The 13,191-nt window shown below is 36.0% G+C and overlaps 1 protein-coding gene across 6 annotated transcripts in view; it reads left to right on the forward strand.

The window, feature by feature from the left end:
* SMAD1 (SMAD family member 1) overlaps positions 1–12,975 on the forward strand; it is an 82,008-nt gene extending 69,033 nt beyond the window's left edge. For all 6 annotated transcript variants that reach the window (XM_073017656.1, XM_007999902.3, XM_037992613.2 and 3 more), the window contains exons 5-7: positions 692–913; positions 7,625–7,881; positions 11,598–12,975. In XM_073017656.1, coding sequence (XP_072873757.1) covers positions 692–913; positions 7,625–7,881; positions 11,598–11,741 — 623 coding nt within the window. In that variant the 3' untranslated portion in view covers positions 11,742–12,975. The remainder of the gene's footprint in view (positions 1–691; positions 914–7,624; positions 7,882–11,597) is intronic.
* Positions 12,976–13,191: the final 216 nt, after the last annotated feature.

Consider the following 13,191-nt stretch of genomic DNA (forward strand, 5'->3'; position numbering starts at 1 on the left):
GCATGACTTAAAGCAAATATAAGGAAGTTAGCATGAAATCTGGATGAGAAAGATATGATTCATTCTGTAAGAATGGCCAGCTGGCAAGATTTCTTCCTGAGTTTGAGAACTGGAGCAACACTGTAGCTGTGATAGTTATTGGCAACTTAATATGAGGTAAAGTAACTTTTTATCAATAATTAGAAACTGATTTTCATTGCTTTGAATAAGCATAGGCATACTTAGCCTTGCCAAAAGTAATTCATTTTTATGCCAATACCTTTGGCATATTTCCTATCTTCTATTGTTCTCTTCCCACTTATTTTTTCGCTTGTCACTTGTTGTGTTTCTTTAGATGGTGAGCCAAAGTCTGTGATAGGGTTGATTTCCATTTCTGCATATTACAAAGCAATTAGCATATTGTTAATATTCAATAAAAGTTTTTGCTGTGCTTCCTTAGCTGGTGTTTTGGTTATCTGATAGTAACTGGAGAAAATGGTTTTCCAATTTTCTCCAATTAGAGTAAGGAGAATGTCATATTTAGTTAAGAAGTACCTGCTTTAAACATCATAGAAAAACTGTGTACATTATAATAGCAATTGCTTTTCCAATGTCTTCATTCCATGATCCTGAGCCAATTCAACCACACGGTTTCAGTTTTTGAGAGCCTGAGGCACTAACCTTGGTTGATATAATGTTTTCTTTCCTATAGATGTTCAGGCGGTTGCTTATGAGGAACCAAAACACTGGTGCTCTATTGTCTACTATGAGCTCAACAATCGTGTGGGTGAAGCTTTCCATGCCTCCTCCACAAGTGTGTTGGTGGATGGTTTCACTGATCCTTCCAACAATAAGAACCGTTTCTGCCTTGGGCTGCTCTCCAATGTTAACCGGAATTCCACTATTGAAAACACCAGGCGGCATATTGGAAAAGGTGAGTTTTTGCTTTAACCTCTTTCGGATGTTTATCTGTTGTGTCCTTGTTCCTCCAGAGCTGACTTAACATCATTCCTGTAACAAACTAGTGTAGCAAAGACCAGGTAATGTTCACTTGCTGCAGTTTGTGAATATTTTTCCAGTTTCTGCTATCTGGAAGCTCTTGCAGTCAGTGATTTTTGTGGTCGATCAACTCTCATAATATTGAAATTAATTACTTGAAATTATGATTTGCCATTTTAAGACACTATTCTGTATGATATTTTGCTACAGAATAAATTGGCTGTTAAAAAATGAATTACAACCTAAAATTAAAAGCAAATTAAAATTAATTGCTTAATTGTATTTCAGATGAATACCATAACTCAGTAAACAGAAAAGAAAGAACTAGATTCTACCACAAACATCATGCAAGGTGGCACGCTAGAACCCTGCAGTGAATGTACCTTCACAGGGACACCAAATTGAACAACTGTCCATAAAAGAAACTGTCCATATAAGAACAACTGTCCATATCCTCAGCCTAGGCTGAGTGGAATAGATAGAGTAGGGGTAGGATTTCAAATAAATCTCAAATTCTTTTGAGTAAACTTGATTATTTCATAGCAGTATGAGTGAAACCATTCTGAAACTTTCATATGTAAAGATGAAGCAAATGACTAAATGTGTGGATATTGTTGGGAGCCTGGGTTTCCACTGTGGAAGACAGACATATAAATGCAGAGGGGAGCAAAAACTAAACCCTATGAAGGAGAATAGAGGTATCAATGCAAAATTCTGATTTTAATAATACTTATGTGTATGTGTGTATGTATGTTTATGTTCTCATGTATTACGTATGTGCGTGTGTATGCGTATGTATATGCGTTTTTACGTGCGTATGGTTTCTGATCTGCCTGCTGAAAGGGCCCAGAAGCTTACATACCCAGTAGCAATAAGCATGTCTAGTGTTCAGATCATCATCACTAATACTATGTCCCACTAAAAGGAGCTAGGGCTCCTTGAAGAAATGGCTGACTCCTAGGCTAGGATAGGTAGGCACAGGAGGACCCTAGAGCATCTTGTTATGGCAGAAAGTAAAGAAATGCTGATGGAAATCATGGGGCATGCCTCAGGAGCCAACTCTCAGACAATTTGAGCCCCAAAATAATTACAGTGATGAATTTTACTTCATTTTATTTATTTATATTTTTTTTAAATGGAGTCTCCCCCTGTCACCCAGGCTGGAGTCCAGTGGTGTGATCTTGGCTCACTGCAACTTCCACCTCCCAGGTTCAAGTGATTCTTGTATCTCAGCCTCCTCGGTAACTGGGAGATTACAGGTGTGCACCACCATGCTCGGCTAATTTTTGTATATTTAGTAGAGTCGTTGAGTTTCACCTTATTGGCTAGGCTGGTCTCGAACTCCTAACCTCAAATGATCAGCCTGCCTTGGCCTCCCAAAGTTCTGGAATTACAGGTTGTGAGCCACTGTGCCTGGCCTCAGTATGGCATTGAATTTTACACCATTGAAAAACAATATGAATTCATAAGTCCATACTCATAATAAATAGATAAATAAGTGAATGGGGAAGGCTGGTTGATAAATACAGAGTGAGTGCTAAAGTTTGAATATCATCATTTTGCAACCATCATAGTAATGATCAGGCAAGAATCATCAATGGATGCTAAATATAAAGAAAATGTTTATGAGAATCGGTATATTTGCATGGTCTTAAGAGTGTTTACCCTCAAACTGCCTTTTAGTATGAGGGAGAATAAAAAGCATTAACTATACAGTGGAGAAACTGTATCATTTGTATTTTAATTGTAATTGTATAATTGATGGATGCCCAGTTTTGACTGGGAGATCAAAATTATCATCACCAATGAGAGATAGATGGGTATCATATACCTCCAGATGTCATACCCTGAGAAGGCCATAACATCACCTACGCAGGATTCCAGCTGAGAATGCAAATCCTAATCTAATCCTGAGGAAATATCAGACAGACTCAAAACATTCTATTAAAAAGGTTGAAGAAGGGGGACTAATTTTTCCAAGATATCAGTGTCAAAAGACAAAGGTATGGAAATGTTCCAGATTAAAAGTAGTTAAAGAGATATGACACCTGCATGCAGTATCTAGCCCTGGATATGATCCTGTACTGAACAGGAGAAAAATATTAATATTGTAAAGGACATTATTGAGGTCAACAGGCAAAACCGAAATATGAATGGTGAATTAGACTAATGTTAAATGTATTAGCATTGCCAACTATACTATGGCTATGTAAGAGACTATCCCTATTCTTAGGAAATACTTAAGTAAGGAAGTGGTTCAGGAATAAATTAGTATATAAAGATACTTGTCTACTCACCATCTATCTACCTAAAACCTGTGTTACAATACATACATACAGACAGACAGACACACACATGCATGCATGGTGCATGTGCAGCAGCAGTGGGGAGAGAGGGCCCAAGCGATCAAGCAAATGGAGTAAATTGTCACAATAGATGCATCTGGATAATGGTTATACGGGTATTCTTTGCTCTGTTTTTCTGTGTTCCCTTTCAAACTTTTCTACAAATCTGAAATTATTTCCGGGGTAAAAGTATGAAACAGTGACCTGTGAAATTTAGAACAGTGTACCAGATTAAAAGGTTATTTATTAGATGCTTTAAAAGCACTCAAGATAAAGTGTAACATTTAATCCTGACGGGAAGAAAACTCCAACTCTTAAATCAGGAATTGGTAGATACTTTCTTATATAACTAAAGGAAAAAACTCTGACTATAAATTTAATAATGAAATGCTAGAACCTAGGTTCATAACATACATAGATATCTCTCTATGGTCTGTAAACCTCTGAAATTGTATATAAACAACATTTCGCATACATTTGGGAGGAAAGGACATACTTTTCATTAAATTCTAAAGATGACTCTTATCCCAAAGTAGCAAAAAAAAAAAATTGTAGTATGGGACATTTCCTCCTAAAACATTATTAAGAAAATAAGGATTCTTGGAATGCTGTTATTTAAAATTGTTCCAGATGCCCTGGATAGTGTACTCAAATATACAATTATAGATAATGGAAATAAGGCCAGATTATTATGTGTAGATGATATGTGTGATTGACAATATTCTCTGGATAGATTCTTGTAGATCAAAATCTATTGATATATTTCACCCAATTACTTTCCAAAAAGAAATTCCAGCACTTTGGGAGGCTAAGGCAGGTGAATAAGTTGAGGTCAGGAGTTCGAGACCAGCCTGGGCAACATGGTGAAACCGGGTCTCTACTAAAAATATAGAAATTAGCCAGATGTGGTGGCACATGCCTCTAATCCCAGCTACTCGGGAGGCAGAGGAAAAGTTATCACTTCAATTTGGGAGGCGGAGGTTGCCGTGAGCTGAGATCAAGTCACTGCTCTCTAGCCTGGGTGACAGAGGGAGACTGTCTCAAAATAAATAAATTAATTAAAATAAAATAAATACATACATACATACATACATACATAAAATGAATTTGCATTCCTACCAGAAATATATGAGTGCCTTTCTCCCTTCATCCATGCCAGTGTTATGGTTGGGCATTGTGCCTATTCAAATGATACGATTATTTATCTAGAAACCTCCAAAGAATCTATCTATTAAAAATTATGTAAGTCAGTTTCCTTTAATCTGGTAATAACCAGTTAGAAAATATAATGAAAGGGGAAATCCCCTTCCCAATAGCCACAGAAAACATCAGTTTCTTCGAAATAATCTGAACCTGCAATATGTGAGAATTACATGAAGAAACCAAATTTAACTGAGAGAAGGAAAATTTGAATAAATAGGCAGTCCATGTTCCTTAAAGGGAAGGCTTAATATTGTGAGAACATTTTAAGCGTATTAATTCCATCTAATTTAACTTATAGGTTAAAGCAACTCTTTTCAGAATCACAGTGTGATTTATTTGAAAATTGGAAAATATATTCTGAATATTACCTGGAAGAATAAGCAAGTAAGGCTAGCTAACTTTGTAAATGGAAAAATAAAGAAAAAAATTATTGGCGTTAGGGTTAATAAAACATTGTAAAACTACAAGTAAACCAGTGTGTAGACAAAACAGTAGAATGAGTTAAACTCAGACTATTCTGTACATAAAAATATAATGTATGTTAAGTGAAGCATAGCAAATCAGTAGAGTCTTCTAATGGTTCTACAAAACCAAGTTAACTTTTGGGTGAGGCTGGGAAAGAGAAACCCTGACCTCATACTATATATGCAAACAGATTAATGAGTTGAATGTTTTTCAAAAGGCAAACAATTAAAAAACTAGAAGAAAATATGCTTGATCAGAGAAGTAGAAATTTTCTAAGCATAAAAAGCAACAAAGGATTGTAAAAGGTTTGACTAAGAGATTGCACACTTCTGTAGGTTAAAAATATGTCACAAATAAAAGACAAAGGACTAACAGGGAAACAAATAAGAAAGTATTTATATCCTTCTTACATGAACAGTTCATAAAAAAAAAAGTAAAAATAGGACCCCAGTGAGATAAATAGGTAAGAAATATGAACAGTGAATTCACAAGAGAAACACAGATGGCTGATAAACTTTGAGAACATATCCAGCCTCACAGGCAAATTAAACAATTATTTGTCAACTATAAATTAGGGAAATTTTATTTTTGCTCTACACGCAGATTCAGTACTGGCACGGGTGAAATGAGAAAAGCATTCCTACACTGCTGGTGACAGTGTAAATTGATGCATTCTGGAAAGTCATTTGGCAGAGTTAATCAGCAGCCTTCGATCCAATAATTTAACTTCCAGGAATCTCTCCTAAGGATATTATCAAAAATTGTCCAGAGACATTTATCATGGCATTACTATAAAAGCAGAAAATTGCTATCAGCCCAGTGGTCCACTAATGGGAAAATCATTTTAAAAACACTCATACAATCATACAGATATTTTAAATGTTTGCAAAGACATTTTAATGATAGCCAAAACCAAATACAGTGTATCAAACTATTAATAATTATTGCCTCTGAGTCACTAAAAGAGTGATAATATTTTCTACCTCTTTATATTTTGATTTACTTTCTGATTTTTCAGGATGAAAATTTGTCATTTTTATCAGGAAAAATTAGTAGCACACACACTCTTAAATTGTTTTATCTACATCAGGCCAAACAAATGGGCTTCTGCTCCAGCAGCTATTTAATTGTTACAGAAATCCTAACTGTTGTGTATACATATAAACACAACATGTAACATTTTCTATGAGACACAGTATAGCCTTGACTAACCCATACCAGAGTTACCTACAAGGTGGATCATTTAAACCCACATAGGATCTAACGCTGCTGGGTGACCTCTATAAAGTCATCTCCCACAGTGGTGTGGGGCGTTGTGAGAATGAGTTTTTTACCCCTACTTCCCTTTTTTTAAAGGCAGGGTAAGACCAATTTGCTACACTTTAAGCAGTCTGGGTCTCAAAGGAAGAAGTTCGGAGCAGGTGATAGTTTAGTGAGATCTAATTTTACATATACCGTATGACTTTTCTAGTTTCATTTTCATGGTTTTTTTACTGGATCTTATATCTTACAGCTCTTGGCAATACTTCTTCCACCTGTGACTTTACAGTTCCTCTCTTCTCTTTCTCCTCTCTTCCCTTTCTAAAATTTTCCAAACATCTTAGCTGTACAATAAATGCAAGAGTGCTTTATAGTAAATACATAGCATCCAGGTTTTATTATGTTGTATTTTTAGAGTGAAAATATACTTTCCATGTCTGGCCAAGTAGGACATTAATTACTTACCAAAATGAAATCGCTTCATTTTGTTGTTGTTGTTGTTGTTATTTGAGACAGGGTCTCACTCTGTCACCCAATCTGGAGTGCAGTGGCTTGATCACAGCTCACTGCAGCCTTGACCTCCTTGCCTCAAGCAATCCTGCCACCTCAGCCTCTGTGTAACTGGGACTACAGGCGTGCACCACTGTGCCTAGCTAATGTTTTTTCTTTTTTTTCTTTTCTTTTTTTTTTTTTTTTTTGTGGAGACGGGGTTTCGCCATGCTGCCCGGGCTACTCTTGAACTCCTGAACTCAAGCAATCTGTCCACCTTGGCTTCCCAAAGTGCTGAGATTGCAGGTCTGAACCACTGTGCCTGGCCTATTAGTATTTTTTTAAACATTTTGTTATTTTTCTAGAAACCTCCTAGATACTGTTATTAACTAATACAGTTAACTAAGATTTTATCAATCATACATCAGCCATCCCCAATCTTTTGGCACCAGGGACTGATTTCATAGAAGACAATTTTTCCACAGGGGATGGGGAAGGGATAGTTTCAGGATGAAACTGTTCCACTCAGATCATCAGGCATTAGATTCTCATAAGGAGCACGCAACCTAGATCCCTCACATGCACAGTTCACAATAGGGTTCATGCTTCTATGAGCATCTAATGCTGCCACTGATCTGACAGGAGGTGGAGCTCAGGCTGTAATGCTTGCTCACTCACCTCCTGCTGTGTAACAGGCCACGGACTGATACGGGTCCATGGCCTCGGGGGTTGGGGACCCCTGTTGTACAGGATTTAGAGAATAGCTATCTAAGTAGCCAAAGTTTAAATCCATGTAAATTTAAGTTTCTGTGTTGAAGCTGCACAGGTGCCTTTGAGCTATAAAAATTAATAATAACTAAATTACATGCTTTGTCTTCCAATAGGGGTTCATCTTTATTATGTTGGAGGGGAGGTATATGCCGAATGCCTTAGTGACAGTAGCATCTTTGTGCAAAGTCGGAACTGCAACTACCATCATGGATTTCATCCTACTACTGTTTGCAAGATCCCTAGTGGGTGTAGTCTGAAAATTTTTAACAACCAAGAATTTGCTCAGTTATTGGCACAGTCTGTGAATCATGGATTTGAGACAGTCTATGAGCTTACAAAAATGTGTACTATACGTATGAGCTTTGTGAAGGTAAGTGAACTCTGACTCCTCCATTAAGGGTCTCACATACTTTTGCTGTGCTTTTTTTTTTTGGCAATATGTGAATCTATGTCTTCTTGATAATATGTTCATATTAGCTGACTTATTATCTAGGCATTTTTAAACTGTAACAAGAGTGTCAATTATTAGGAAAATATCATAGGAACATAGGAGTACTTGTATTAAATATCAATAGCTGTGGGTTTTAATAGCCTTTTCCTTATTCAGATGGCACCGCTTTAGCTATTGTATTACCAGTAGAATATGTTATGTTACATATTTAAAATATAATTTAAATACATGGTTGTTTTAAAAGATCAGTTGAGTAAACATATCTTCCTTACTTTTCGTTCTTTGTTTTTAGTACTTTTATGATGGTAATGCTTGTTTTTGTTTCAAAAGTAAGGAAGTGATCTTTTTGTAAAAATTAAAGTTCATCACATTGGAAATTGTGTTTGGTCAGGTTTTTTTAGTGGTTTCAGTAAGCCTCATGATTTTCTTAACAATTCAAAAGTTAATAAGGCCCTTGCCCAAGATAAATAGATGCCTTAGCTCAAAGATTGCATTGTAAGGTTTGATGAGGGAGAAGGTTAAACACATTGCTCATAATAATTGATCTTTTTGCTGTCTCATCTTCTGCCTCTGAGAAATAAAAATTTTTAGGATGCCATTGAAATCTAAAAAACCTTAAACGTCTGATTAGATTTCATGAGTCAGTGACTTATTCTAGTAACTGACCTGTCTCTGAATTCTCAAAAATAAGTTTCATCGTCTTGTACTTTGAGAAACAGAACTAATTATATATTTGAGTGAGGCAATTACCTTTTATGTCTTCTGTTCAGAAGCTCACCAAACTTGTTGTTAAGCCTGTTTTGTAATGTATTTATTACTGAGGATAATTTTGGAGCCTTACTTGTTAATCATCCCTTAGATCAAAGATACCTTTTCCTGAATATAATTACTTTTCCTACTTATTTAAAGCATCTTAGATTTTCAGTGTGTTCCCTTAGTGTTTGTTTTTGTTTGCTTGCTTGCTTCCTTTTTGCAGTGTACTTCAACAGTTATTTGTAGCTGAGTCTGGTACCTTGTTAGTATTAAGAAAATTTTTTTACCCTTTGAAGAGGTTGACCTATATGCTATGTACATATGGGGCTACAAAGACCTATCTTATTCATTATTAACATGTGCTGTTTAATTTTTGACTTAGCATTTGGCTCAAATGGTTTTTAAAATTAGAACAGTGACCTGCCAGAAGTGTTTTCGTTTATTGTTTTTATTGGTATGGAGGAAAGAACAACTCTTGAGAGTCGAGGTGCAGTTTCGAGTTTTTTTCTGCCATTTTAACTGCGTGATTAAGGCAGATTTCTTCGCTGGTTCTCATGTTTATTATCTTTGAAATGGGGGTGGATGGAATTGAGAACTGTGGTAATTATTATTAAGGTCCCTCAGTGAGTCTATTATTGAAGGACCACTCTAGGAGAATTTATGACTTTAATGTTCCAATTAGCTTCGTGCTCAAACTCATTTCTTATTGTTTATCCAATCAATGTTCATTATTTTACTTTTGTATAGTTTTAATAATTTACTTTTACACAATTAACAACCTTTACACTAATAAAAGTATAATGCAAAGTTATGCATTCAAAATTTATTAGATTTTATTCGTTCAGCAGATATTTTAGCACTATTTCAGAGAAGTAATACAAAGATGAAAAAGCACCTAAAGTCTCTATTTTATGCTCTAGTATATCTTTAATTATAATCTGATAAGCACTAGAATGGAGAATTATACAAGATATAATGAACTTAGCCTGGAAGTTGGATTTAGAGAGCTGAAGGTAAATAATATTTTAAAATCCTGCTGAATGTTAAAGAGAAACTGTTTATCATATATTAGCAACAAAAAATGTGCACACTGTTTTTACAGAACTGTTCTTTATTATATGGACTGCATACTTTATCCTCTCCCACTCAACATTTTAAAGAAATTATAACAGAACATTTTACTAACAGTAGCCAATCTTGAGCTGTTTTCAAAATGATCATTTTTGGATGTTAACATAAAACATATTTTATAAATTATTTGCACTTTAAACTCTATGTCTGAAAAGTCCAAGTCAGCTCAGCTGAACACATATTTATAGAGCTTCTGCCTTCTGTCGTTATACTATGTATCGGAGGTAAAGATAAATTCCTGCCTTCAAAGATGTTGATATCTGATGGAGGAAACCTGCACATAAGCCTGTAAATTAAATTTAGGAGTTTGTTTATATTTACAAACGCATGAGTGTACATACATCTATATAGATACATATATCTATATAGATGTAGTTTAAACAAGTTTTGATGTTCGGATACATTTCCTTTTCTTTCTTTCTTTTTTTTTTTTTAAAGACAGAGTCTTGCTCTGTCGCCCAGGCTGGAGTGCAATGGTGTGATCTCGGCTCACTACAACCTCTGCCTCCCAGGTTCAAGCAATTCTCCTGCTTCAGGCTCCCGAGTAACTGGGATTACAGGCGTGTGCCACAGCACCCGGCTAATTTCTGTATTTTTAGTAGAGTCAGAGTTTCGCCATGTTGGCCAGGCTGGTCTCAAACTCCTGACCTCAAGTGATCCACCTGCCTGAGACAGAGTCTTGCCCTGTCACCCAGGCCGGAGTGCAGTGGTGTGATCTTGACTCATGGTAACCTCCGCCTCCTGGATTCAAGTGATTCTCATGCCTAAGCTTCCCAAGTAGCGGGGATTACAGGGATATGCCACCACACCTGGCTACTTTTTATATTTTTAGTAGAGATGGGGTTTCACCATGTTGGCCAGGCTGGTCTGGAGCTCCCGACCTCAGGTGATCTGCCCGTCTCGGACTCCCAAAGTGCTGGGATTACAGGTGTGAGCCACCGCACCTGGCCCCAGATCTATTTCTTAAAACTACTGGAGTAGATAGGTAGCAGAAATAAATAGAACCCAACCTTCTCTGATACTACTCATGAAACAGTGACTAAAGGATTAATCATTGTCCATCCCCACCAGTGAGTTTTTGATCTTTGCAGTAGCAGTTAACTTTTCTCTTTTTCATAGTGACTTTATTCTGTGGAACTCTACTGTCTTAATGCAGTAGTTCTGACAAGCTACCTTCTTGTACAAATGAATGGTAGAATGTATTGATTCATGGCAATGGCTAGATGTCAATAATAGCCTTTTGGATACTTAAATGTACTCCTGCCCATTTTGCTTAGAGATTGAAAGATCAAGAGCTGTGTGTTGATAGGAGGCTGATTCAGTGGCCGAATAAGGAAGAAATTGAATGTCAGTCTGTCTAGCATAGCTTTTTTGTTTTATTTTCTTGATAAAATGAGAATTTAATAATAGCTATTACATTACTATCAGAAATGGGCAATTAAAATAAAAGTTTTACAGTGCCTTTATTAAGACAACTTTATAATGTATTTTAAAACCTTCATTCCTCAAGACTGGTAATTCTTATTGGAATCCATGGATGGACCCTGGGGAGCTAACATCCATCCTTTGAAATTGCCTGCCAAATTATATGTGTGTTTGTATATGTGTGTTTTTTTCTCCCCGGCGGCGGGGGGCAGGGAGGAAAGATGCATAGCTTTAATCAGAGTCTTGGTTATGTGAACCCTTCTTACTTAATAAGTTTAACCACTGAGTTAAAACAAGTTAAATGACCTCCAGTATGTTTTTCCTAGGGCTGGGGAGCAGAATACCACCGCCAGGATGTTACTAGCACCCCCTGCTGGATTGAGATACATCTGCACGGCCCCCTCCAGTGGCTGGATAAAGTTCTTACTCAAATGGGTTCACCTCATAATCCTATTTCATCTGTGTCTTAAATGGCCCCAGGCATCTGCCTCTTGAAAACTATTGAGCCTTGCATGTACTTGAAGGATGGATGAGTCAGACACGATTGAGAACTGACGAAGGAGTCTTGATAATACTTGACCTCTGTGACCAACTGTTGGATTCAGAAATTTAAACAACAAAACAAAACAAAAAAACCCACCTTGGTAACATACTGTTGATATCAAGAACCTGTTTAGTTTACATCGTAACATTCTATTGTAAAATCAAACTAAATTGCAGACTTTTAGCAGGACTTTGTGTATAGTTAAAGGAGAAATGGCCAAGCCAGGGACAAATTGTCTATTAGAAAATGGTCCTAAGAGATTCTTTGGTGTTTGGCACTTTAAGGTCATCGTTGGGCAGAAGTTTAGCATTAATAGTTGTTCTGAAACGTGTTTTATCAGGTTTAGAGCCCATGTTGAGTCTTCTTTTCATGGGTTTTCATAATATTTTAAAACTATTTGTTTAGCGATGGTTTTGTTTGTTTTAAGTAAAAGTTAGTCTTGATGATATACATAATAATCTTTCTAAAATTGTATACTGACCATACTTGCTGTCAGAATAATGCTAGGCATATGCTCTTTGCTAAATATGTATGTACAGAGTATTTGGAAGTTAAGAATTGATTAGACTAGTGAATTTAGGAGTATTTGAGGTGGGTGGGGGGAAGAGGGAAATGACAACTGCAAATGTAGACTATACTGTAAAAATTCAGTTTGTTGCTTTAAAGAAACAAACTGATATCTGAATTTTGCTGTGTTTCCATTTTTTAGAGATTTTTATCATTTTTTTCTCTCTCTTGGCATTCTTTTATCTCATGCTCTTCAAAAGGCAGTTCTGCAGCTGGTTAATTCATGTAACTGTGAGAACAAATGAATAATTCCTGCTATTCTGAAATTGCTTACATGTTTCAATACCAGTTATATGGAGTGCTTGAATTTAATAAGCAGTTTTTACGGAGTTTACAGTACAGAAATAGGCTTTAATTTTCAAGTGAATTTTTTGCCAAACTTAGTAACTCTGTTAAATATTTGGAGGATTTAAAGAACATCCGAGTTTGAATTCATTTCAAACTTTTTAAATTTTTTTGTACTATGTTTGGTTTTATTTTTCTTCTGTTAATCTTTTGTATTCACTTATGCTCTCGTACATTGAGTACTTTTATTCCAAAACTAGTGGGTTTTCTCTACTGGAAATTTTCAATAAACCTGTCATTATTGCTTACTTTGATTAAAAATTTGTCATTTCCTTTGTTCACCTACTAGATTTTAGGATCAGTAAAGTTTGCTACCCTTCTGAGAGTTTTTTTCTTAAATATCCTCCACCAAACATGAGTGAAATTACTATTTCAGAGACTGGACACAGCAGCATGAAGAGACTGGAGCCAATTTCAGTCACAAAACACAGGAGATGTACACCTTTAAAAATTAAGAAAAACTA

Source organism: Chlorocebus sabaeus, chromosome 7 (genome assembly GCF_047675955.1).
Source record: "Chlorocebus sabaeus isolate Y175 chromosome 7, mChlSab1.0.hap1, whole genome shotgun sequence".
NCBI classification, from domain to species: Eukaryota; Metazoa; Chordata; class Mammalia; order Primates; family Cercopithecidae; genus Chlorocebus; species Chlorocebus sabaeus.